General features: G+C 40.5%; 1 protein-coding gene across 1 annotated transcript; it reads left to right on the top strand.

Annotated features, from left to right (window-relative positions):
- Nucleotides 1-444: 444 nt before the first annotated feature.
- Nucleotides 445-23,339, top strand: LOC130421269 (C-type mannose receptor 2-like). The gene is made up of 3 exons (XM_056749068.1): nt 445-481; nt 8,470-8,820; nt 22,972-23,339. Exons 1-3 carry the CDS (start codon nt 445-447, stop codon nt 23,337-23,339), a joined length of 756 nt encoding a protein of 251 aa, XP_056605046.1.
- The last annotated feature ends 875 nt before the right edge of the window (nt 23,340-24,214 follow it).

Here is a 24,214-nt window from a genome sequence, read left to right as displayed (position 1 = left end):
GTTGTATTTGCTTTACATTAGCTGTGAATCTAAACACTTAATGATCATCAGGAGTCATCACTAAAGATCAATCACTTGTAATGTGAACTCAATTGAATAATTAACTGCATGAACATTTCACATCATAAAAGACTCTGCTTCAGTGTAGACCCTAAGTTACAGATTCATATATACACCAGTGGGGGGTTACTTCTGACACCAGGGACTTTGCTGTGTGCTCTTTCATCAGCGGCTGTGAATAGTCCAGAGGCATGAGTATACTGATGATATACTGTATATAAATATGACTATGAGAGCGATATTGCATTATCATATTCACTTATTTACTTGATACACATCAAAGTAGTTTCAAACTTTAAAGATGTTTTACATTTTATGAATGAATGTATAACATTACCAAAATTGTGAAAGAGTTCAACATTAGTTATATTTTTTTCCTCAGAAATGGCCCAGATGCTACATTTCAGTCTTCTTATCATTGGTGAGTTTTTGTTTCTGGTTTTATGTTTAGTTTATGTCATGTGTAAAGAGCCACCCATTTACCCAACGACGGAATCCAACGGATGAAGGTAGCTTGCATGTTCTGCCTTTCCAAGGTGCTCTTAATGAAAGTAAAGCTGTAGTTTATTTTGATCTGACTCCAATTATAACATATATCGATTCGGGCAAAATACCAATGAGTTGCTGAGGATAGTTAATACTACCCACACTGAAAAAAAAGATTCTTGAGGATAAGTGAATATTACCCTTGCAAATCAGTTACATTTTACTTACATAAACTTGGTAGCAAAGTAAACTATATGTAAACATCCTGAATCTACTCAATATGATAGAGGCAAGGATTTTTCCTTAATTAGATTGAGTAGATTTTATTCTATGTTTTTAAGTAAAGAGTACCTAAATTTATCAGATATGAGTCATGACACACTAAAACAAATAAGATAAAGTCTACTTACTTATAAAAATGGAGTAATATTAGTTTATGTAACGGACAACAGTTCATCTACTTATTATAAATGATAAATATTGAATGTTTAAACACAAAATATGACTTATTCAGAAAAGCTTGAATTGGCCTAAAATGATCAGAAACAGGAGATCACATCAATTGCTTTTATTCACCAAATAACAAATGTCTACAAAACCCCTTTTTGACAATGAACACAAGACTCATTTGATGTCACCATTATTGTAGTGCTTTAAGATTGCACTTAGATATCAACATTAATCATACCCACCTCAACAATGGTGACAATTATCAAACTAGTTCAGGTAAACTGCAATGCATGCTGGGAGTCATGAATGAGTTTAGTATTGTGATGTTACCCAGCATGCATTTCAGCATGAAGCTTTTGTTGAATGTTAATAATTAGATTAAGTAGATTCAGTAAGTTTGCATGTAGTTTACTCTGCTACTTAATATAAGAAATTTTTTGTAAATTTTATTTAAGTAAATTTAACTGATTTGCATGGGTAATATTTACTACCCTCAAGAATAATTTTTTTCAGTGCATGTGTTAAAACTTCAGTTTGTTTCTATGTTTTGGATTTCCCTTAAATAAGTTACACAGACACACTGACTGCGATTTTAAAATTTTAGAGGCTTATATTCATTAAATCTATTTGAGAGCAAATTCTCCATCCAGTAAATATGTGTGGTTTCCACTCATAAAAAACAGGGTCTTTCAATGAAATATAATTAAGTTGCACCAAATTCATTTTAATAAAAATACTTTAGATCAAACTCACAAAAAATAGTTTGGTTCAAATCTAAATTTATACATTTCAACAAACCACTATTATTGTTTCTTTGGTTGGGCTCTTGACTCTTATATTTTAGTAAGATTTTATTGTCTGTTGTGACAGTGTGTAAAAATACATTTGGTGAGGAAATGAAAACTATTTTTCTGTTATTTAAATAATTGCTCATAGATGTGTTATTAATGTGTGAGATTTAAACAGTGATACTAAACACATTATATATCATAGATTTGTTTTGTAATTGTTAGTTAGCTGACTCAATTAAATATCAAGAATGGTGACCATCAACAAAAGAAAGCTGCATGCTGCAATGCATGCTGGATAATATTGTAGTATAAAACTCAGTCATGACTCCCAGGATGCATTGCAGTTGATCTGTTTATCTGAATTAGTTTGATGATTGTGACCATTGTTGAGGTTTGTGTGATGAGTGTTGGAGTTTAAACGTGTCGATTAATCTTTAATTTGCTCTTGAAATTTAGCTTTTTGTTACCAGAATATATATCAATTAATCATTAATGACAAATCCCTTACTATAAGTTGTATACTGCTTTTTTATAACACCCCAAATAAACACTGCAAAAAAATACTTTCTAACTTAGTCTTTTTTTCTTTTTTTCCCAGTTAAAATGTCAAAAAATTCTTGAATCAAGATACATTTTCTCAATGACCAAAACGACCTAAGAAAATAAGTCCTGTTTCAGGGGAAAATAGGAAGAAAAATAATCTTGAATTAAGGTTGACCTTTTTCTTAGTCACTCAATTCAAGATTATGTTGAATTGGCAAGATTCAACATTTGCAGATTTTTTTGCTTGTTTAAAGCAAAAATTCACTGAAATTTCATATATTTTTACTAAAAAGAAGACGTATTTTCTTAGGTCAGTATGCTCATCAAGAAAATGCTTCTTGATTCAAGAATGTTTAGACATTTTTTCTTGGAAACAAGACGAAAAAGTCTAAGCAAGAAAGTTATTTTTTGCAGTGAAGTTTAACAACTATAATTATCCTGTTGTGACAGTTCACTTTCTTTATGCTTTACATATGCTTTAATTGAACACATTCACAAGCATTGAAAGAGAAATGGAGGAGTTGACTTAATAATTTCAAGACTCATTCATGTTCTCTCAACTTGTTGATTTTACGTTGAGAAAAAATCATGTTTATCCAAAGTGCTTCTGTATTTAGTGCAAGTTTAAGCTAGAAACCTATACAATTGTGTTAAATAAATAAACAGAAGCTCTTGGTTTAACATGAACATGAAATTATAAAAGTAAAGAGAACATGATTGAATCAAGTAAACCCAACATGAACTTATCGTGTAGATAGAACATGACTGAATCAAGCACCGCGTGGCGGTCTGGGACAGTGCCTTTGGACTGGCAGACCGGGGTGGTGGTCCCTCTTTTTAAGAAGGAGGACCGGAGGGTGTGCTCCAACTATCGGGGATCACACTTCTCAGCCTCCCCGGGATAGTCTATGCCAGGGTACTGGAGAGGGGAATCCGGCCGACGGTAGAACCTCGGATTCAGGAGGAACAGTGTGGTTTTCGTCCCGGTCATGGTACACTGGACCAGCTCTATACCCTCTCCAGGGTACTGAAGGGTTCATGGGAGTTTGCCCAACCAATCCACATGTGTTTTGTGGATTTGGAGAAGGCATTCGACTGTGTCCCTCGCTGCATCTGGTGGAGGGTGCTCTCGGAGTATGGGACTCAGGACCCTTTGCTAAGGGCTATCCGGTCCCTGTACAACCGGAGCAGGAGCTTTGTTCGCATTGCTGGCAGTAAGTCAGACTTGTTCACGGTGCATGTTGGACTCCGGCAGGACTTCCCTTTGTCACCGGTACTGTTCATAATTTTTATGGACAGAATTTCTAGGCGCAGCCAGGGGCCGGAGGGCAAGATGATTTCAACAGGTAATCTAGTATTAAAAGACAAGTCAAGAGCCCAACTAAGGCAAACACTGATCACAATAATGCTGATTTGTTCTTCTACATGTTAATTTCATGTTTAGGTTACTTGGTTTATTTATGTTATTGCTACATGTTAAGAAAGCATGACTCAAACACGTGGAACCACTGAGCCATTTTTTTGGAATGGGTTAAAGGTGGCCCAAATTGGTCAATTTGAATTTATCATTTTAGTTTATTCTCATGGTCAAGGAAAAGTTAAAATGGAAGTATAATATAAGCTCTGGGCTTTTTCTTTCCTCTGCCCTGAAAGCTCCTTTCTGGGAGCTCAGACTCTTCTTCTTCCTTTTATAAACTTTCTCTCTTTTTTTATCCAATCTCTCAGGTAATCACACACATACACATTTGTAAACTGTTAGGTGTATCATTGACAATTTGATACATTTACTTTGTAGCCATTTTACATTTAACATCAATTTAAGTCTGTTATCAAATACTTTCATTTTATAAATCTGCACATGAGTGTTGGTTTAGTGTTATTATTTAAACGCTCCATTTTGCAATAAAATACAGTTAAAAGAAAAAGTATGTGAACCCTTTGGGCTTACTTGGATTTCTTCATAAATTGGTCATAAAATGTGTTCTGATCTTCATCTAAGTCACAACAATAGAGAAACACAGTCTACTTAAACTAATACCGCACAAACATTATACGTTTTCATGTTTTTATTGAACACAACATGTAAACATTCATAGTGCAGGGTGGAAAAAGTATGTGAACCTTTGGGTTTAATAACTGGTTGACCCTCCTTTGACAGCAATAACCTCAACCAAATGGTTCCCATAGTTGCAGATCAGACCTGCACAACGGTCAGGAGAAATTTTGGACCATTCCTCTTTACGAAAGTGTTTCAGTTCTGCAATAATCTTGGGATGTCTGGTGTGAATCGCTCTCTTGAGGTCATGCCACACCATCTCAATCGGGTTGAGGTCAGGACTCTGACTGGGCCACTCCAGAAGGCATATTTTCTTCTGTTGAAGCCATTCTGTTGTTGATTAACTTCTATGATTTGGGTCGTTGTCCTGTTGCATCGTCAATCCTCTGTTAAGCTTCAGTTGGCGGACAGATGGTCTTAAGTTTTCCTGCAAAATGTCTTGATAAACTTTGGAATTCATTTTTCCATTGATGACAGTAATCTGTCGAGGGCCTGAGGCAGCAAAGCAGCCCCAAACCATGATGCCCGCTCCACCATATTTCACAGTCGGGATGAGGTTCTGATGTTGGTGTGCTGTGCCTTTTGTTCTCCACACATAGCGTTGTGTGTTCTTTCCAAACAACTCAATTTTGGTTTCATCTGTCCACAGAATGTTTTGCCAGTAGTGCTGTGGAACATCCAGGTGCTCTTTTGCACACTTCAAACGTGCTGTAATGTTTTTTTTGGACAGCAGTGGCTTCCTCCTTGGCGTCCTCCCATGAAGTCCATTCTTGTTTAATGTTTCCCTTATTGTAGATTTGTCAACAAAAATGTTAGCATGTGCCAGAGATTTCTGTAAGTGTTTAGCTGACACTCTAGGATTCTTCTTCATTTCATTGAGCATTCTGCGCTGTGCTCTTGCTGTCATCTTTACAGGACGACCACGCCTAGGGAGTGTAGCAACAGTGCTGAACATTCTCCACTTGTAGACAATCTGTCTTACCGTGGACACATTGACATCAAGGCTTTTAGATATACTTTTGTAGCCCTTTCCAGCTTTATGTAAGTCTTCTGAGAGCTCTTTTGTGCGAGGCATGGTTCACATCAGACAATGCTTCTTCAGAACAGCAAACTCAAAACTGGTGTGTGTTTTTTATTGGACAGGCCAGCTTTAATCAACACATCCAATCTCATCACATTGATTGGACCCCAGGTTGGCTGACTCCTGGCTCCAATTAGCTCTTGGAGAAGTCATTAGCCTAGGGTTTCACATACTTTTCCACCCTGCACTATGAATGTTTACATGTTGTGTTCAATAAAAACATGAAAACGTATAATGTTTGTTCAGTATTAATTTAAGCAGACTGTGTTTCTCTATTGTTGTGACTTAGATGAAGATCAGAACACATTTTATGACCAATTTATGAAGAAATCCAAGTAAGCCCAAAGGGTTCACATACTTTTTCTTTCAACCGTATAGTCATTATTAAGGGAAAAAACAACCCAAACATTTCTGACCCTATGTGAAAAAGTAATTGCCCCCTAAATCTAATAACTAGTTGTGCCACCCTTGGCGGCAACAACTGCAATCAAGCGTTTGCGAAAGTCTTTCAAATCTTTGTGGAAAATTTTTGTCCCACTCTTCCCAGCAAGCAAAAAGGTTTGTTCCATAGACCACTCCAGTCCACATTCATCCCCACCCTGAGTGTTTTGGATGTCTCTCTAAATAACACATGAAGTTAATGAGTTAAATCATGTTGAGTTAAGGAATCAATCATCACTTAATTATCTCATTAATGATGAAATAACAACAATAATCAGTGAAATAAACCATAAATAATAAGAAGTCACCATAATAGTGTTTAGTGTTTCCTTTAATCGGGGTCTCACCCTTGATTCAGGAAGTGTGACGTTTGTTTTTAGTTGTAATAGTGTGTTTCTGAAGTACATTCAAAACACCTTGACTAAAGCTGAAATTGATTGTTTCCCTTTAGGTAGTAATTGCATTAGAGTACATGATAGTCAAATGCAGATGTGTTTTGTTATTGTATGACTAGTTGAGGTACAATTTTTTGTGAAGGATTTTTTTTACTATTCCAATAGTAGAAATATCACCTGAACAATTCAGACATCAAGAATCAGCTAATGAAACTCAACACAAACTCCTCCATGACTCCCAGCATATTGCTGCATGAAGAAAAGATGCAACTCAACTTTGTCACCATTGTTGAGATTCATAAGCTGATTGTTGATGTTTGGAAGTTTAAACGGTAAAAAAGTTTCGAACTTTTAAATTTCTGCTGTTTCCATCTAAACTGTCAAAACAGAGATGAATAAATAACACACCATCACTCAAAGTTGTGCACATTTTCCCAACAAGAAACTAACTCATTTTTTCTTTTCTTGGTTGGTAGATTTGTGCTTCAGAAAGCTTCTCGTATAAATCAAGGGCAAAGACCAACTAAAGGAAACACTAAACACTTTTATGGTGACTTCTTATTGCTCATGTTTTCTTTAGTTAATGTGTTTGTTAACAGCAGCTGTTCATCATTACTGAGATAATAAAGTGATGATTGATTCCTTAACTCAACCTGATTTTACTCATTATTAACTTGTTCATGCGTTGTTTAGGGAGACATCCAAAACATTCCCTGTAGTAATGCACGTGGACTGGAGTGGTCTAAATAACGTCTAAATAACGTCTAAGGAACACATTTTTGCTTGCTGGGTTCTTAGCAGAATTGTTTTAATTCAGCCACACTGGAGGATCTTTGAGCATGAATAGCCTTTTTAAAGTCATGCCACAGCACTTCAATTGCATTTAAGTCCGGACTTTGACTAAGCCACTCCAAAAACTTTATTTTGATTTTTTTAGCCATTCAGAGGTGGAATTGCTGGTGTGTTTTGGATCATTGTCCTGCTGCATAACCCAAGTGCATTTGAGCTTGAGGTCACAAGCGGATGGCCGGACATTCTCTTTTAGGATTTTCTGGTAGAGCACAGAAGTCATGGTTCCATCAATTATGCCCAGTCGTCCAGATCCTGAAGCTGCAAAGCAGCCACATATCACACTACCTCCACCATGTTTAAATGTTGGTATGACGTTCGTTTTATGAATACGTTGTTAGTTGTACGCCAGATGTAACAGGACGCAAACCTTTGTCTCATCAGTCCACAGAATATTTGCCCAAAAGTTTTGAATATCATCAAGATGTTTTTTAACAAATGTGAGACGAGCCTTTGTGTTATTTTTGGTCAGAAGTGGTTTTCGCCTTGGAACTCTCCCATGTCTCTTTCTTATTGTAGAATCATGAACACTGAGCTTAACTGAAGCAAGAGAGGCCTGCAGTTCTTTAGATATTGTTCTGAGATCTTATATGAACTCTTGTACGAGTCGCCGTTGTGCTCTAGGAGTAATTTTGGTAGGCTGGCCACTCCTGGAACGGCTTATCAATGTTCCATGCTTTCTCCAATTGTGGATAATGGCTCTTACTGTGGTTTGCTGGAGTCCAAAAGCTTTATTAATAGCTTTGTAACCCTTTCTAGACTGATACATTTCAATAACATTTTTTTATCTGTTCTTGATCTTCTTTAGTTCGCGGCATGATGTGTTGCTATTTGAGATCTTTTAGACTACTTCAGTTTGTCAGACAGGTTCTACTTAAGGGATTTCTTGATTCAACAGGTCTGGCAGTAATTAGGCTTGAGTGTAGCTAGTGGAATTTAACTCAGTTATTCAATTTATCACAGTTAATTCATGATTTACCAAGGGGAGCAATTACTTTTTGATATATGGTTAGAAATGTTGGATTGTTTTTTCCCTTAATAAATAAAACCATCATTTAAAAACTGCATTTTGTGTTCATTCTGGTTTTCTTTGAGTAATTTTTTTTTGATGATCGGAATTATTTAAGCATAACAAATATGCAACAAAAGAAAATGGAAAGGGGCAAATACTTTTTCACAACACTGTATAACTATAATCACTCTGCTTATTTCCGTCGTTGGTGTAAGTTGCAGAAGGGTGGATATTGCCTGAACCACTATAGCAGAACCACTCTTACTCGTGTGTTTAAATAAAGAATGGAACTCTCTCTTTCATAGCTCTCTGCACATTATCTGAATGCATTCAGCGCCGCTTTCACTATATAAACATTGAGAAGACCTGGACTGAAGCTCAAACATACTGTAGAGAAAAATACACAGATCTGGCCACAGTCAACAACATGAATGACCTGAAACAACTGATGCAGACTGCGAGTGCCAGTCATGCTGTCTGGATTGGACTGAAGAGAACAGATGTTTATAAATGGAAGTGGTCTCTGGGTGATCCTGTGAAATATCTGAACTGGGAAACTGAACCATCAAATAACTTATATAATTGTGCTGTTATGAGAAATGGAATATGGCATCATGAGGACTGTGGTCAGAGACTAGGATTTATTTGCTACAATGGTGAGTGACAAAAAAACGTTTTAATTAGATAATTCCTCTACATTTGATAATCCCTTTACATTTGATAATTAAATCAATAAAAACTCATAGCTTAAAATAGCATATGTAGGAAAAAAATCCTGTGATAACTTTCTTGGACTTGGATGTAATTCTACATCAGAGGTTTTCAACCCTGGTCTTCGGAGAACACCTCCAAGAATGTTTTGGATGTCTCTCTCTATATAAAACACCTGGGGCACGTTCCACTCAAAACAGCAAAGTTGACAAAGTTAAACCACTGAGCTGGTAAATCAAAGGCTGCTGGTTCGATCCCAGCAGCCACCACCAGTGTGTCCTTGAGCAAGACACTTTACTCCATGTTGCTCCAGGGGAATTGTCCCTGTAATAAGTGCACTGTAAGTCGTTTTGGATAAAAGCGTCTGCCAAATGACTAAATGAATGTAAATGAGATACGTGTCAAGAATGTCAGTCCAATCAGCGGCAACATGTAAATTACCCACGCGGTATTAAAGAGAGAGCACGCACAATGGGTCAAAGTACAGTAAATTAAGAATGCGTATATGCAACAAGTTATTATTTAAGTTATGAGAAGACATGTATTTTATCAGTATTAAACACGTATTTCTACCGATTTCATCATGCTCCAAAAATCTTGAAAAAAACATAAATAATGGCCTTCTCAGCTGCCATAGCTCAACTCTTGCGTCATCACAGAAGGGTGTTCAACCCCACATCATTTCTGTTTAAAAAACGTTTTGTCGGGCTGAACGCAGCCTTTATTCAACTCATCAGCCTTCCTCCTTATGTTTAAAATGTCTCTCTAATCAGGGGTGTATGGGATCAGAATCCCGCCACAAGTATTGCGGCATATTTAAAAAGATAACAAGTGTAAATCAAAAAATTTAAACTGTGAATAAGAACTTTAAACCTAATTTAAATGATATTGGACAAAATTAATATATAAAGACAAAGTTGTTCAAATCGCAACCAAAATAATGTTCTCCTTGGTTGTTTTACTCATTTTCGTGTCCTTTGATATTTTCTGCTAATATTTAAAGTTTTTCTACGCATACTTTATTTTCTCCCTCACTTGTTTTTCCACATTCTTCGCTTGCGTTTCCAAAAACTGCAGTTCGAGTTTCATGGTAATTAGGGCGGGCTTTTGCGTGACAATTGGTCCACTAGTTCTAGATTGACAGCTCCTCCTCTAGCCAATCAGACGAAGATGGTGTTGACGTCACTTCATACGCGACTCGCGGCATATCCCTGGAGGTGGACTATAACTTTTATCTGCAAATCCCGGACAAGATCCACAGGTAATTGAACTTAATAATATCGTTACTGAGTGTCAGATACACTTCTGTTATGAATATGATCTGCCAGGTTTACCAAGTAATTTGATGTCTGATTCCACCATATGGTCCGATAAATTAACATACATGTGTCCCGTTAGCTGGGTTTAGTAAGCGGTGCTATAGTTTACAGTTACTTTATTAAGTTATTTAATATTGTTGGCTGTGTATTTAGAAATAAATACTGTAGTGTTGTAAATGTGATGATGTTGCTAGTTCGTGACAATGATAATGCCATGCGAATCATAACTCATTTAGACGAGCACATGATGCAGCGTCTTATCTCACAGTAGTGCATTAAATCAGTAATAAGTGCTAATTGAACGTAGTGTTACCGGGGAACAGATGTGTTTTGTCAGTTTTGTGAATTTTGCTCCAATGCAAGGAACTATGTCAACGAGCATGGTACTACACTAGTGTGTAGGAAACTATTTAAACATTTATGAACATAATTGAAAATAATTAAATCATTATTGAGTGTCAGACACACTTCTTATATCTGTTATAAGTACTCTGAGTGAAGACTGAATTTGTGTAAATGTGTGTGCTGCAACCTCATAACCATGATTATGCCATTCGCAACTTAACTCATTTAGGCGAGCACATCGTGTAACGTTAGCATCTTTTCTCACGCTTTTCTGGGTGAAGGTAACATCAGTTGACTACTGTTGAGACATTCTGGCTGCTAACCATCTATCAGTAATAAACGTTATCCAGGGTAACTGCCATTTAAATGTTATTGCAATGGTTTCATAATTAGACCCATTTTAATTTAAGTTGCAGTCTTGTGCTCAAATTGTTTACAAAACTTGTTACAACTAAAACACATTCAAAAGATATGTATTATTAGTTTTGCTTTGTATGATTCATGTCACTTGTTTTTCTCTAGGAAAGCAGTTGTTCCCCATGCAACATTTTGAGTTGCATCAGTGCTAGGCCTCTTGCATCAAGACATCCACTTTACGGTTTGCTGGATATGTTAATGCAGGGGTCCTGGAGAGCAACAGTCCTGCAGAGTTTAGCTCCAACTTTGTTTAACAAACCTGTTTTGGAGTTTCTAGTATGTTCTGTGAGACCTTGATTGGCTGTTCAGGTGTGTTTGATTAGAGTTGAAGCGAAACTTTGCAGGACACAGGCCCTCCAAACTTTGGACACCCCTGTGTTAATGGACAGGATCTCTGCAAGAGACAACACAGTAAGTTACATTTCTTTACCAGCATTGTCTTTTTTGAACATGTTTGTAATTCTGTCGACTTGCATTTTTTCCAGCACGATGTTGACTACGTCCTCAGCCACGTTTCTCCTGAAATTAGCGCAAGAGTGAGTTCCACAGCTTTGGTAAAATGGAAGATCATAAGCTTCTTAAATATTTCCTTCAAGAAACATGGAGATGGACTGTGCATTGTATCCATCCATCCATTTTCTACCGCTTATCCGAACTACCTCGGGTCACGGGGAGCCTGCGCCTATCTCAGGAGTCTTTGGGCATCAAGGCAGGATACACCCTGGATGGAGTGCCAACCCATCGCAGGGCACACACACTCACTCATTCACTCATGTGCATTGTATACTGAATCTAAAAAGACTCAAAGGCTATCCAAGATATGACTTTCCTCATCAGAACAGCATGAATGGCTCCATCTAATACAAGTGCATGACCATCAATTTAAGATTGTCAATAACTCATTTTAACATTTATTGAGTGGATAGGATCAGTGAATCTATACATTTCAGTAAAAACAACCTGCTAACTAAAACTTGAACTCGGATCAATGTTGTTGTGTCATGACCAACAGTCTCAGAAAGCTAACAGACAAAGTTGAAACTTTTTTACAAACATTGATTGATTAAACTTGTCTGGATAACTTGAATGGACAAATGTGAACCACCAAAAAAGTCAATTCTGTTGCGGCTGTAATACTTTTTCTCATTTTATTATTGTTTTTAGTATATTGCATTAAAGTACTCTATTTAACCAGTCTCATTACGTTCCTGTAGTGATGTTTGCTTTTTTAATCACCTTTATAATGGTGTTAAATGACATAAAAATAACACAAATTACATTAATAATAGTCTGATGCTTTAAGATTCAAGTTGCAATGGACTGCGTCACAAAATTGAACTAAGTAAATATCTCTGATATGTAAGATTGGTTGTCATGAACTGAGCCATATCATGATAACGTACACTTCATCTACATGAGGAACTGTTACTAGTGTTTTTGCTCCTCCAATGAGTCCTCAAGCGCTGTCTTACTCCAAAAGGTCCTAGGATAAAAAAATATACAAGTTGAAGTATGCATTGTTCTGTGCATTTTTAATCATAACATGGACACCTGGTTTCAAAGCTGATTGGGTTAAGGTTCTGCTTTAAACAATGACCATCTTTTTTACACACTTTGCCTATTAAGAAAGACCGTTTTAAATGTTTAAATAGTTTCCTACACACTAGTGTAGTACCATGCTCTTTGACATAATTCCTTGCATTGGAGCAAAATTCACAAACCTGACAAAACACATCTGTTCCCCGGTAACACTACGTTCAATTGGCACTTATTACTGATTTAATGCACTACTGTGAGATAAGACGGTGCATCATCTGCTCGTCTAAATGAGTTAAGATTCGCATGGCATTATAATTGTCACGAGCTAGCAACATCATCACATTTACAACACTACAGTATTTATTTCTAAATACACAGCCAACAATATTGTTATACTGTAAACTATAGCACCGCTGACTATACCCAGCTACCGCGACACATGTATGTTAACTTATCGGACCATATGGTGGAATCGGACATCAAATTACTTGGTAAACCTGGCAGATCATATTCATAACAGAAGTGTCTCTGACACTCAGTAACGATATTATTAAGTTCAATTACCTGTGGATCTTGTCCGGGATTTGCAGATAAAAGTTATAGTCCACCTCCAAGGATACGCTGCGAGTCGTGTATGAAGTTACATCAACACCATCTTCGACTGATTGGCTAGAGGAGGAGCTGTCAATCTAGAACTAGTGGACCAATGGTGACGCAAAAGCCCGCCCTAATTACCATGAAACTCGAACTGCGGTTTTTGGAAACGCAAGCGAAGAACGTGGAAAAACAAGCGAGGGAAATAATAACGTATGCGTAGAAAAAGTTTAAATATTAGCAGAATATATCAAAGGACACGAAAATGAGTAAAACAACCAAGGAGAACATTATTTTGGTTGCGATTTGAACAACTTTGTCTTTATATATTAATTTTGTCAAATATAATTTAAAATATGTTTAAAGTTCTGATTCATGGTTTAAATTTTTTGATTTACACTTATTATACTTTTAAATATGCCCGCAATACTTGTGGCGCGATTCTGATCCCATGGGTGTGGGCATGTATTTCAAAGACAACATAGAGTATACTTAATATGCACAGGGCCCGTGGGTGGGTCAATGCTTAAAATTTGTATATTTTGTATAGTATAAATATATATGCTATTTGAAATACATGCCCGTCCCTGTCTCAAATGAATACACTTAACACGTGTACAACAATTATTTGGTTTCTTGACTCTCATTAAAGGGCCGCAATCTCAAAAAATGCACTTTTAAATGTTTATCTACCAGAAATTGAGTCACCAGCGTGTGTGCAGAAACCCCCTATAATTATACAAATCCATCTATTCTTCTTTTTGTAATCTTCTTTAAACCACAAAAGTGACAAAAAACAGGCTGTTGGGTCACTGATTTATGATCACATTGATTTATGCCTGCCCATGACCGCTAACCAACTCCACCTTATGAGCACTTAGGTCTACCTTCAGCCAGAGACACGCTATCAGCCATTTTCAGGCAAGAGCAGATGTAGCCACCAGCTAGCGACAAAAATGTCTAAGAAACAACAAATGTGTGTGGTTGTTGGATGTAAAATGGAACATAAAAGTAGGCCAGGAGGAGAACTTTCCGACGAGCCCGGGACGATGATCACTTAGCGTTCGGGAAGAAGTTACTTTTTTCGGATCGATAAACCAACATTCATCGGTCAGTATTTCCTGTCTGGAAAGACTTAGAGTGCCCGCCATATTTCTTTTGTCATCCAAAGCAAATGTGTGAGGGCTCTTTTCCATGCAACAAATGGCCATGTTCAACATATTGTAATGAAATATATGTAGTGTATTTTGAGCTGAAAGCTAACAGAGACATTCTGGGGATACCACTGACTATTTTTTCATTGCAGAATACACTTGGATTTGCGGTCCTTTGTAATTGTGTTTCCATCAGAACCTTTGTGTATTGAGAAAGAAAGAGATGTTTTTAAGTTGAGTTGGTGCAGGGTTAATTTTTTGTTAAGCTGTTATAGAGATGAGAAACAATAATACAAAATAATGCTGAAGATGATCTTTCATGCGTGAATTAAATGTTTGTTTTGCAAGTATGAAACATACCTGGCAGATGTATGACGTCTACACTCATCATACAATCCTCAACAAAGATGACAAACATCGAACTAATTCAGTCTAACCTTAATAAGTTATGAAGAATCAGATGTAACGCAACAAAGGTGACATTCAACAAAATAAAACTTAACGCCGGAATGCATGCTTGGAGTCATGAATGAGTTAAGTACTATGATGTTACCCAGCATGCATTGCTGATTTGTTGAGCTTCATACACTTGATTCTTCATGTGTAATTGAATCAGTAACTATCCCTTTTTTAGTATATATCTTCTATTAACTATTACAAGTCTGATGATGAGACACTGCTTTGATCACACACACAGATGTATCACACAACTTTCAAATGTTAGAAACAAAGCAAACTCACAAGCAATTGCTTATCCTTTAAATAGAGCCATCACCTGATCTTAATGGATCTAAGTTACCATTGGCACAACAAACAGTTTTCAGAACTGTCATAGCAGACAACAGAAACCTGACATATAAACACAAGAGTCAAGAACCCAACTTAAGTAAACGCTGAACACAAGAATGGTGGCTGACAAAAAACATAAACAAATCATCAACAGTATTATAAACATTGATTCAAATTTCTTCATCTGCTCTCTTGCTATCAGAGAAGCTACATGAAGGTGCATTTTGATCTGTTTGAGGCTGAAGCTTATAAAGGGTATTTAGTGCCATTTCAAAGCCTAACCGGGAGAAGGAGCAGCCAACCCATCCGTCGCCGTCAGTCCGTGTTGAGTTTTAAATGGATATGCAGATGAAAGACCTAGTTCAGATGTAGTTTGTACATGTATTTTTTTTTAATACATTTCAAACACACGCTGTCGTATCATCACCGCAGAAGATGTGTCTAACATGACGTCGCCGCCGGTCTTTCGTCGCCCATAAACAAGTTGTCCACTGTTAGCTGCGTGTGTTTTCAATGTGGTGTAGCATGATCCTTCTAGCAACAGAACATGAGCTACAAGATGGACAACAATCAAAATGTGAGTACTGATGTCATGGTTTCACCTCTCCTTGTCAGGTATTTCTTGGTTTAGAGGTGGAATCATACAGAATCCTCTGTTTCTTGTGGGGAGAGATGGTTTTGACACTCTTGGCCTTCCATACTCTCCCCGAGTCGCGTCATCGTTTTCCTACCCTCCTGTTTCATAGTTAGTGTTAATTACCTTCCCCTATAAAGAGCCCTCTTGTTTCTTTGTCTCGTCGCTCGTGCATTGAATGTGAATGTGATTGTCTTTACTTCACGTTGTTTGAATGTCTTTCGTATGCTATATGCTGTTCCCGTTTCCTGTTCCTGTTCCTGTTCCGTGTCAAAGTAGGTGTAGTTTAGTCAGTGTTAGTGTTTTGTATCAAGTGTTTGTTTTATCAGTTTAGTTAGTTAGTGTCCTTGTTCGTTGTATAAAGTTATATATATCCCTGTCCTGTTTTTCCCCCACGTGGGTTTTGTTTTGCCTGTTTTGTAGTGTCTTGTTATTTGTAATAAATATATCCTGTCAAGTCTTCATCCGTCTTGCCTCTGCCTGCAATTGGGTTCTAACCATGTCGAGTCATAACAGAATGCACGAGCCAAGAAGGAACCCAGCAGGTAGAGTAGACGAGGCGGAGGTTGCTGCTACCAGAGGCCACCAAGCCCACGTCTTGTTTGGCCTCAGGCAGCGGGGGAGATTCCCGACGGACTTTGCCCTGGACTTCCTGGCTGCAGCGCGGTCCTCGGGGTTCAACGAGGCGGAGTTGAAGGCAATTTTTAATAGTTGCCTCGATGAGCCCCTAGGACCCGCTGAGATGCGCCAGCTGAAGTCCCAGAGCTTCGCGGACACTGTCCAGGCCCTGTTAGATCGCGAGTGGTCCAGGGTGAGTTCTCCCACGGAGCTGTCCGCCATCCCGGAGGATCGTGCCCTGCAGATCGGGTTCGCAGGTCTCTCCTCGCCTCCTATAGCCACTCCACCGCCCACCAGTTCTGTTGGCAAGCGGGGGAGAAAGAAGAGACGTCCGGTGCTACCTAGTCCGGAGCTACCCAGTCCGGAGCTACCCAGTCCGGAGCTACCCAGTCCGGAGCTACCCAGTCCGGAGCTACCCAGTCCGGAGCTACCCAGTCCGGAGCTACCCAGTCCGGAGCTACCCAGTCCGGAGCTACCCAGTCCGGAGCTACCCAGTCCGGAGCTACCCAGTCCGGAGCTACCCAGTCCGGAGCTACCCAGTCCGGTGCTACCCAGTCCGGTGCTACCCAGTCCGGTGCTACCCAGTCCGGTGCTACCCAGTCCGGTGCTACCCAGTCCGGTGCTATCCAGTCCGGTGCCCCCGAGGCCGGAGCTTTCCAGCTCAGATGTCCCGATTCCTGAGCTATCCAGCCCCAAATATTTTTTGGGGGGGCGCCGTGGGAAGGTGAAGGTCCGAGCGGCCGTTCCGGCCGCGGATTCCTTCCAGGAGCCGGAACCCAGCCCGTTCCAGGAGCCGGAACCCAGCCCGTTCCAGGAGCCGGAACCCAGCCCGTTCCAGGAGCCGGAACCCAGCCCGTTCCAGCCGCCGGAACCGAACCCAGCCCGTTCCAGCCGCCGGAACCAAGCCCGTTCCAGCCGCCGGAACCAAGCCCGTTCCAGCCGTCGTCAGAGAGCGCTGCCCAGCCGCCGTCAGAGAGCGCTGCCCAGCCGCCGTCAGAGAGCGCTGCCCAGCCGCCGTCAGAGAGCGCTGCCCAGCCGCCGTCAGAGAGCGCTGCCCAGCCGCCGTCAGAGAGCGCTGCCCAGCCGCCGTCAGAGAGCGCTGCCCAGCCGCCGTCAGAGAGCGCTGCCCAGCCGCCCGAGTCAAGCCCGGTCCAGCAACCGGCACCAAGCCCGGTCCAGCAACCGGCACCAAGCCCGGTCCACTAACCGGCACCAAGCCCGGTCCAGCAACCGGCACCAAGCCCGGTCCAGCAACCGGCACCAAGCCCGGTCCAGCAACCGGCACCAAGCCCGGTCCAGCAACCGGCACCAAGCCCGGTCCAGCAGAGGCCGCCGCCGTCAAGCCCGGCTGCCCAGCCGCCGCCGTCAAGCCCGGCGGCCCAGCCGCCGCCGTCAAGCCCGGCTGCCCAGCCGCCGCCGTCAAGCCCGGCTGCCCAGCCGCCGCCGTCAAGCCCGGCTGCCCAGCCGCCGCCGTCAAGCCCGGCTGCCCAGCCGCCGCCGTCAAGCCCGGCTGCCCAGCCGCCGCCGTCAAGCCCGGCTGCCCAGCCGCCGCCGTCAAGCCCTGGTCAGCCGGCCCGTCAGCCGGCGCCCAGCCCTGTCCAGCCGGCCCGTCAGCCGGCGCCCAGCCCTGTCCAGCCGGCCCGTCAGCCGGCGCCCAGCCCTGTCCAGCCGGCCCGTCAGCCGGCGGCCAGCCCTGTCCAGCCGGCCCGTCAGCCGGCGCCCAGCCCTGTCCAGCCGGCCCGTCAGCCGGCGCCCAGCCCTGTCCAGCCGGCCCGTCAGCCGGCGCCCAGCCCTGTCCAGCCGGCCCGTCAGCCGGCGCCCAGCCCTGTCAAGCCCTCTGGGGCTCCGCGCTCTGGCGCGTTCCCCAGGGCTAGGACTTCCCCTCCCAGCCCTGCCCCTTCTGGACTTCCCCCGATGTGTTCTTGTTTGCCTCCACCCCCCCTCCCTTGTCTACTATTTTTATTGTCACACCCTAGTCCAATCATTGTCATGTCCTGTATCCCCCTTATCATGTTGACCCTGTCTGTCTGGTTCTTGTCTTTGTCCCAGTCTGCCTTGTCTTGTTCGTGCCTTTGAGGAGCATCAGGTTGCTGCTCCTTAAGGCGGGGGTTCTGTCATGGTTTCACCTCTCCTTGTCAGGTATTTCTTGGTTTAGAGGTGGAATCATACAGAATCCTCTGTTTCTTGTGGGGAGAGATGGTTTTGACACTCTTGGCCTTCCATACTCTCCCCGAGTCGCGTCATCGTTTTCCTACCCTCCTGTTTCATAGTTAGTGTTAATTACCTTCCCCTATAAAGAGCCCTCTTGTTTCTTTGTCTCGTCGCTCGTGCATTGAATGTGAATGTGATTGTCTTTACTTCACGTTGTTTGAATGTCTTTCGTATGCTATATGCTGTTCCCGTTTCCTGTTCCTGTTCCGTGTCAAAGTAGGTGTAGTTTAGTCAGTGTTAGTGTTTTGTATCAAGTGTTTGTTTTATCAGTTTAGTTAGTTAGTGTCCTTGTTCGTTGTATAAAGTTATATATATCCCTGTCCTGTTTTTCCCCCACGTGGGTTTTGTTTTGCCTGTTTTGTAGTGTCTTGTTATTTGTAATAAATATATCCTGTCAAGTCTTCATCCGTCTTGCCTCTGCCTGCAATTGGGTTCTAACCATGTCGAGTCATAACAACTGAATGTGAATTAATTTAAAGTTGTACAAATATTTGGATAGCAAAATGCGCCAGTATTTTTTTGGAAAACATGCTGGATTTTGACATCAAGATTTTGTGGCTTGAAAGGGCTTGAAGATAGAGATCTTCTGTAAATCAGAAAATGCTGGGCATGACAGAAAGTTTATGTGGGTGTAAATAAACTCATCTAATTAGCATATTATGACGTCATTAGGGGCGACCATCTTGAATCTCATAATATTCAGGAAATAGTAGATATTGAATTGATTTTTGAACTTATTTACATGTTGCAGTTCATTCCAAATGATCAGGAAAAGAATAAATCAACAGTAAGACTATCGGTAGCTATAGTACGTTGTTTACTATATTACTGTGCCATAGCGAAATATATGTGCCTATTTTTTGATCAGTTGACAAGCTATTTGCCCAATCAGTTGCCTTTACCTCTAGCAACAGCTCTCCTATAGACACTTATACCACGTTCAGTCCTGCCACTCCCATATCCCCCATCTCCCTTAGGCAAAGGGTAAAAATGACCGCTCATTTGTGCTTCGTGAACATTCACGCCTTCCACAGTGGCAACATTGCGCTGCACAGATGTACGGGGAGATGTGCAGTCATTAGACGACCGGTCGCGATTTCCAAAAGGCAAATGTTCCCCTTCAGAGTCAGAGTAAGCGAATAACGTCCGCATCACATCCTCACGGTACAACCTTGTATTAGCCATTTGGCGATTTTCTCTCACAAATCTCACAATTTACTCTGACCCTCTGAACTGAACTGCTTCCGCTTCAATTACAAGATAGCTTATTTGCTCTGCTATTTGCTAGGACACTTTGAATAGGAACATGACGTCCTTTTGGTCTAGAATCGAAGTACTACATGTCGGCCATCTAGTGGTATGGGATACAATTAAGATATTACAACATATTAGGATCTATTAACACCATGCACTCTGCTGTGTTTTAACTTTTATATTTTTCCTGTTTGCCCCTGTAAAACTGCTTTGGAACAATGCACATTGTGAAAAGCGCTATATAAATAAACTTGACGAACTACAGCCAATTTTATTCAGTATGACGTCTTATCGCAATTCTGCAACTTTGGCACTTAGAGGGTTAAATTTAGCTGTGAGAGTTTCTAATGATAATGGCACAAACAACAATCATATTTGAGATTTTAAAAAGCCAGTGTTTTGTCTGTTATCATTCAATGTGTTGAACTGTACTGTAATTGTTAAATATCTGGATTTCCTGAAGGCAGTTTTGCATAGTACACAACACAATAGCTGAGTTTCTATGCCGTGCATGTTTGTGTTGCATATCCATGTAATGTATTTGTGCTTGTTCCTCCTCCTACACTAAATGTAAAGCCTACTGTAGAGCAACAGAAAAAAATAAGAGCCCAGTCCAGTGTCCAGTCCAGTTAATTTTCAACAAAATCAGACCTCGCGCGTGACAAAGTCATCCAACAACAATATGAAATGACTGACAGCATCACTGCATGTAAGCCTGCACTGGCACTCTATGGGCTAGCCAAGTGTTTCCCAACCTTTTTTCATTCACTGCACCCTTTGAAATATTTACACATTTAAATTTAAAACTTTACACAAAAACTAATGCTCTATCTCACACATGTACAGACACATGAATACTCAAGTACAGGTTCAGGGAAACCTGAACCTGAAAGGATGCACACAGCCTTTCAATTCTAGCAGGAATAGCTGAGAGACAGACAACTAGCCGGGGGCACAGGCATCCGCTTCCATTTCCTCACATAATATCGAGAACAGATGGCCCCTCATTGGACACGCTTTGATGAAATTAAGTATGTCTACAGCTCTGTCCAGTACATCAGAGTTCCTTCGGGAATGTCTTTGCTACCAGTGCCTCCCTATGTAAAAAGCAGTGAGTGGCTTTCACATGTGCATTTTGCGTTCTGACTCTGCTTATAAAGCTATTCATATTAATTATATTATATATTAATATAACACGCTAATAATAACAAGAAACTGTAAACGCACGCTTACTCATCACATAACAATTCGTCACTGATGCTCACTTGCTGACAGGTCACAGAGGGGATGTTTGAGACATCAGAGATCTTTCTGATCTATTTACTTATTAATTGATAATATATATTATTTTAGATTTTTTTTCACATTTCTCAAACGGCACCCTGGTTAGGAAACGCTTGGCTAGCCTAAGGGCCCCTTGCAGTATTTGCTCCCTGGCCAAACGTTGCCCCCTTAGCGCTGGTCCTGTAGGGCAGCACTCATTTAGCCTCCACTGTTGATTTGTTGAAATGCTGATCACTTTTGCACTTGATATTAATGTTGAATTTTGTAAAGTGCTAGTGCAAGCTTGCAAACTTAAAAACATAATTTTGGAATTTTACCTACAAAAATGTATAACGCAATAACATGAGAAGTGCCATACAAAGTTACAAAGTCAGAAGTTCTGAGAGACAATACCAAGTTAGGGAAATAGGATTAGAGGATTTAATATAATTCAACATATGTGTAGCACCTAGTTCTCTGTCACCATTCTGGTGATAACGGTTTACTTAAATTCATCTTTTTATTTTAATAGACCATCATATATACTCAGGCTGTCCTGCAGAATTTGTCCTATAGGAGGGTGAACAGATATGCATCTTAGGTCTGGATTACCACTTCAGTTAAGAGTAGAAAAGGTTATTTGACACAATAGCCAAAAGTGTTCCCAGTATTTCGATTAACTGAGCAGGAATTTTGTTCCTTTTTAACAGCAATGTGTCTGTAATCATGCTTCATATTTATTGACGATTGCAATATGGACTTAAAACGCTTCTATCGAAGACTTTGGGATTCAAATGCATTAATTGCACATTGTAAATACAAACACGTATTTTCCGATTAAAAAACTCGGCATATAATGTAAGCTTGATGTGCATATACTGTAGCTTATTATAAGTAAATCAAGTAATATAGGCATAAACAACAAGCATTTATTTTTCGTTTGACAATTTAGGCTATATGTAGCTTACGATGGCTAGATGTAGGGGCCTATCTGACAGAAACATTTGTACTTATTGCACATCACTGGTTGTTGGTTTGCATTTATCAATAAAATTACGTATGAATAATAAAAATCTAATGATTGCTTATTCATTCATAGGCCATTTTTGTCAGCGTCTCTCTCATTGTCATCAGTTCCAGGTACATTTTCCCACTATGTGGTAGTCACAGTTGTTTATTTATTGCGATCCTTGTGGCAGCTGAGCCATGATGACCAACATACTGTCCTGTATATTTGTTGATGTTGTTGTGTTGCATCTGTGCTAATGCTGTTCTCTTGTTCTTAGTGCAGTTTATAATTATATTCAGGCATATGCTCTGACTAAACGGTGGAGTATTTAGGTGAAGTTGTGTGTTTTAAATGCATTTTAGGCTAAGCCAACATGATTTTCTCTGGGGCCACCTATAGTGATTCATGGCTACGCCAAAGCATAAGACTTTCAAGAATGAATGAAATTCACGAAACTTGAATGTTTATTTTCTTCAACAGAGATCAGTAAAGCATACAGTATCTACACTTCTAGTAAAACGTGGAGTGAAGCTCAGAGTTTCTGCAGAAAGTATCATACTGATCTGACCAGTGTGAGGAACCAGACTGACAATCAACTGATCAACAACATCATTAATGATCCTCAGACATCTGTCTGGATTGGTCTGTTGAGAGACTCGTGGGAGTGGCCAGATGACAGTGACTCTGGCTTCAGGTTCTGGACGTCTGGTGAACCGAATAATGTTGGTGGTTCTGAAGATTGTACAAAAGCAAATATTTATATTCAGGGGAATTGGAATGATGTGGGTTGCGAAGGTCCAAATACGTTTGTGTGTTATGAAGGTGAGTTGGTAAAAGTCAATGAGTGTGTTTTGATGACCTCAGTTGTGTTTCTGATCTTAGTTCAGTCACAGTGTTTATGTATTGTTCTCATGTTCAGTTTTGGAGTTTGTGTTCTGTTGTGTGTTCAGATGAGCTGATATTGATCAAAGAAAATCTGAGCTGGACTGAAGCTTTGAGATACTGCAGAGAGAATCATGTGGATCTGGTTTCAGTTGATTCACATGCGTTTCAGCTCCTGGTGACTGAAGTTCTTCATCGGGCCTCGACTGCTGAGGTGTGGCTGGGTTTACACTATTACTGTCTCATGAATCTCTGGATCTGGGTACAAGGAGAGGTGGTCTGCTATCAGAATTGGGCTAAAGGTGTTCAGATTCAACTGAATGACTGCAGCGGTGAACACAGAGCTGGAGCGGTTCAGTCTGGAGGAGATCATCAGTGGATCAGCCTTCCTCGATCTCACAAACTCAACTTCATCTGCATCAAATATGAAAAATAATAAATCATACATGTCTGCAGTCACTTTCAATTTGTTCTATTGCACTTTTTTTGGAAATAGGCTCATTCTCCAACACCCCCAGAGTTGGTAAATTGAGTTTTTCCTTTTTGGGAACTATACAGCCGATCTCCGGGTCTGGCGATAGCACTTTTAGCATAGGTTAGCATAGATTATTGAATCCAATTAGACCAGTAGCATAGCGTTTAAAAAATGACCAAAGTGTTTAGATATTTTTCCTATTTAAAAGTCGACTCTTCTGTACTTATATCGTGTGCTAAGACTGGCAGAGGGGCACGGTGGCTTAGTGGTTAGCACGTTCGCCTCACACCTCCAAAAATTGTCCGTAGGGTGTGAGTGAATGAGTGAGTGTGTGTGCCCTGCGATGGGTTGGCACTCCATCCAGGGTGTATCCTGCCTTGATGCCCGATGACTCCTGAGATAGGCGCAGGCTCCCCGTGACCCGAGGTAGTTCGGATAAGCGGTAGAAAATGGAATGGAATGGAAGACTGGCAGAAATTTGAGATTTTCTAGACCAATATGATTAAGAACTAGACATTTAGCAGACGCTTTTATCCAAAGCGACTTACAAAGAGTTTAGGAGCAATAAGCGATAGTTCATACAGGAGCCATAATACATTAAGTGCCAATACAAAGTTACTGGTTCTAACAAAAGCTAGACCACTACCTGTTGAGAGAAAGGGTTAGTGTTTTTTTTTTGTCAAGTATTCACAGAAGAGATGGGTTTTAAGTAGTTTTTTAAATGTTCTGAGAGATGTGGTTATACTCCCATTCCAATGTATAATTCAAGGAAGTTTGCTGCCATAACATGGGCGCAGCAGGCGCAGTGATATCACGCATCGCAAGTTCACGTTGGA

Source organism: Triplophysa dalaica, chromosome 5, assembly GCF_015846415.1.
Source record: "Triplophysa dalaica isolate WHDGS20190420 chromosome 5, ASM1584641v1, whole genome shotgun sequence".
Taxonomy (NCBI): domain Eukaryota; kingdom Metazoa; phylum Chordata; class Actinopteri; order Cypriniformes; family Nemacheilidae; genus Triplophysa; species Triplophysa dalaica.
Note: the sequence above shows the minus strand (reverse complement) of the source record. Positions and strands in the feature narration are given on the sequence as shown.

Excerpts from the sequence above, each read along its gene's own strand:
- LOC130421269 (XM_056749068.1), top strand. The coding sequence starts at position 445 with ATGGCCCAGATGCTACATTTCAGTCTTCTTATCATTG. Across the intron at positions 482-8,469 it reads TTTCAGTCTTCTTATCATTG|CTCTCTGCACATTATCTGAA; the intron begins GTGAGTTTTTGT and ends TCTCTTTCATAG. Across the intron at positions 8,821-22,971 it reads AGGATTTATTTGCTACAATG|ATGAGCTGATATTGATCAAA; the intron begins GTGAGTGACAAA and ends TTGTGTGTTCAG.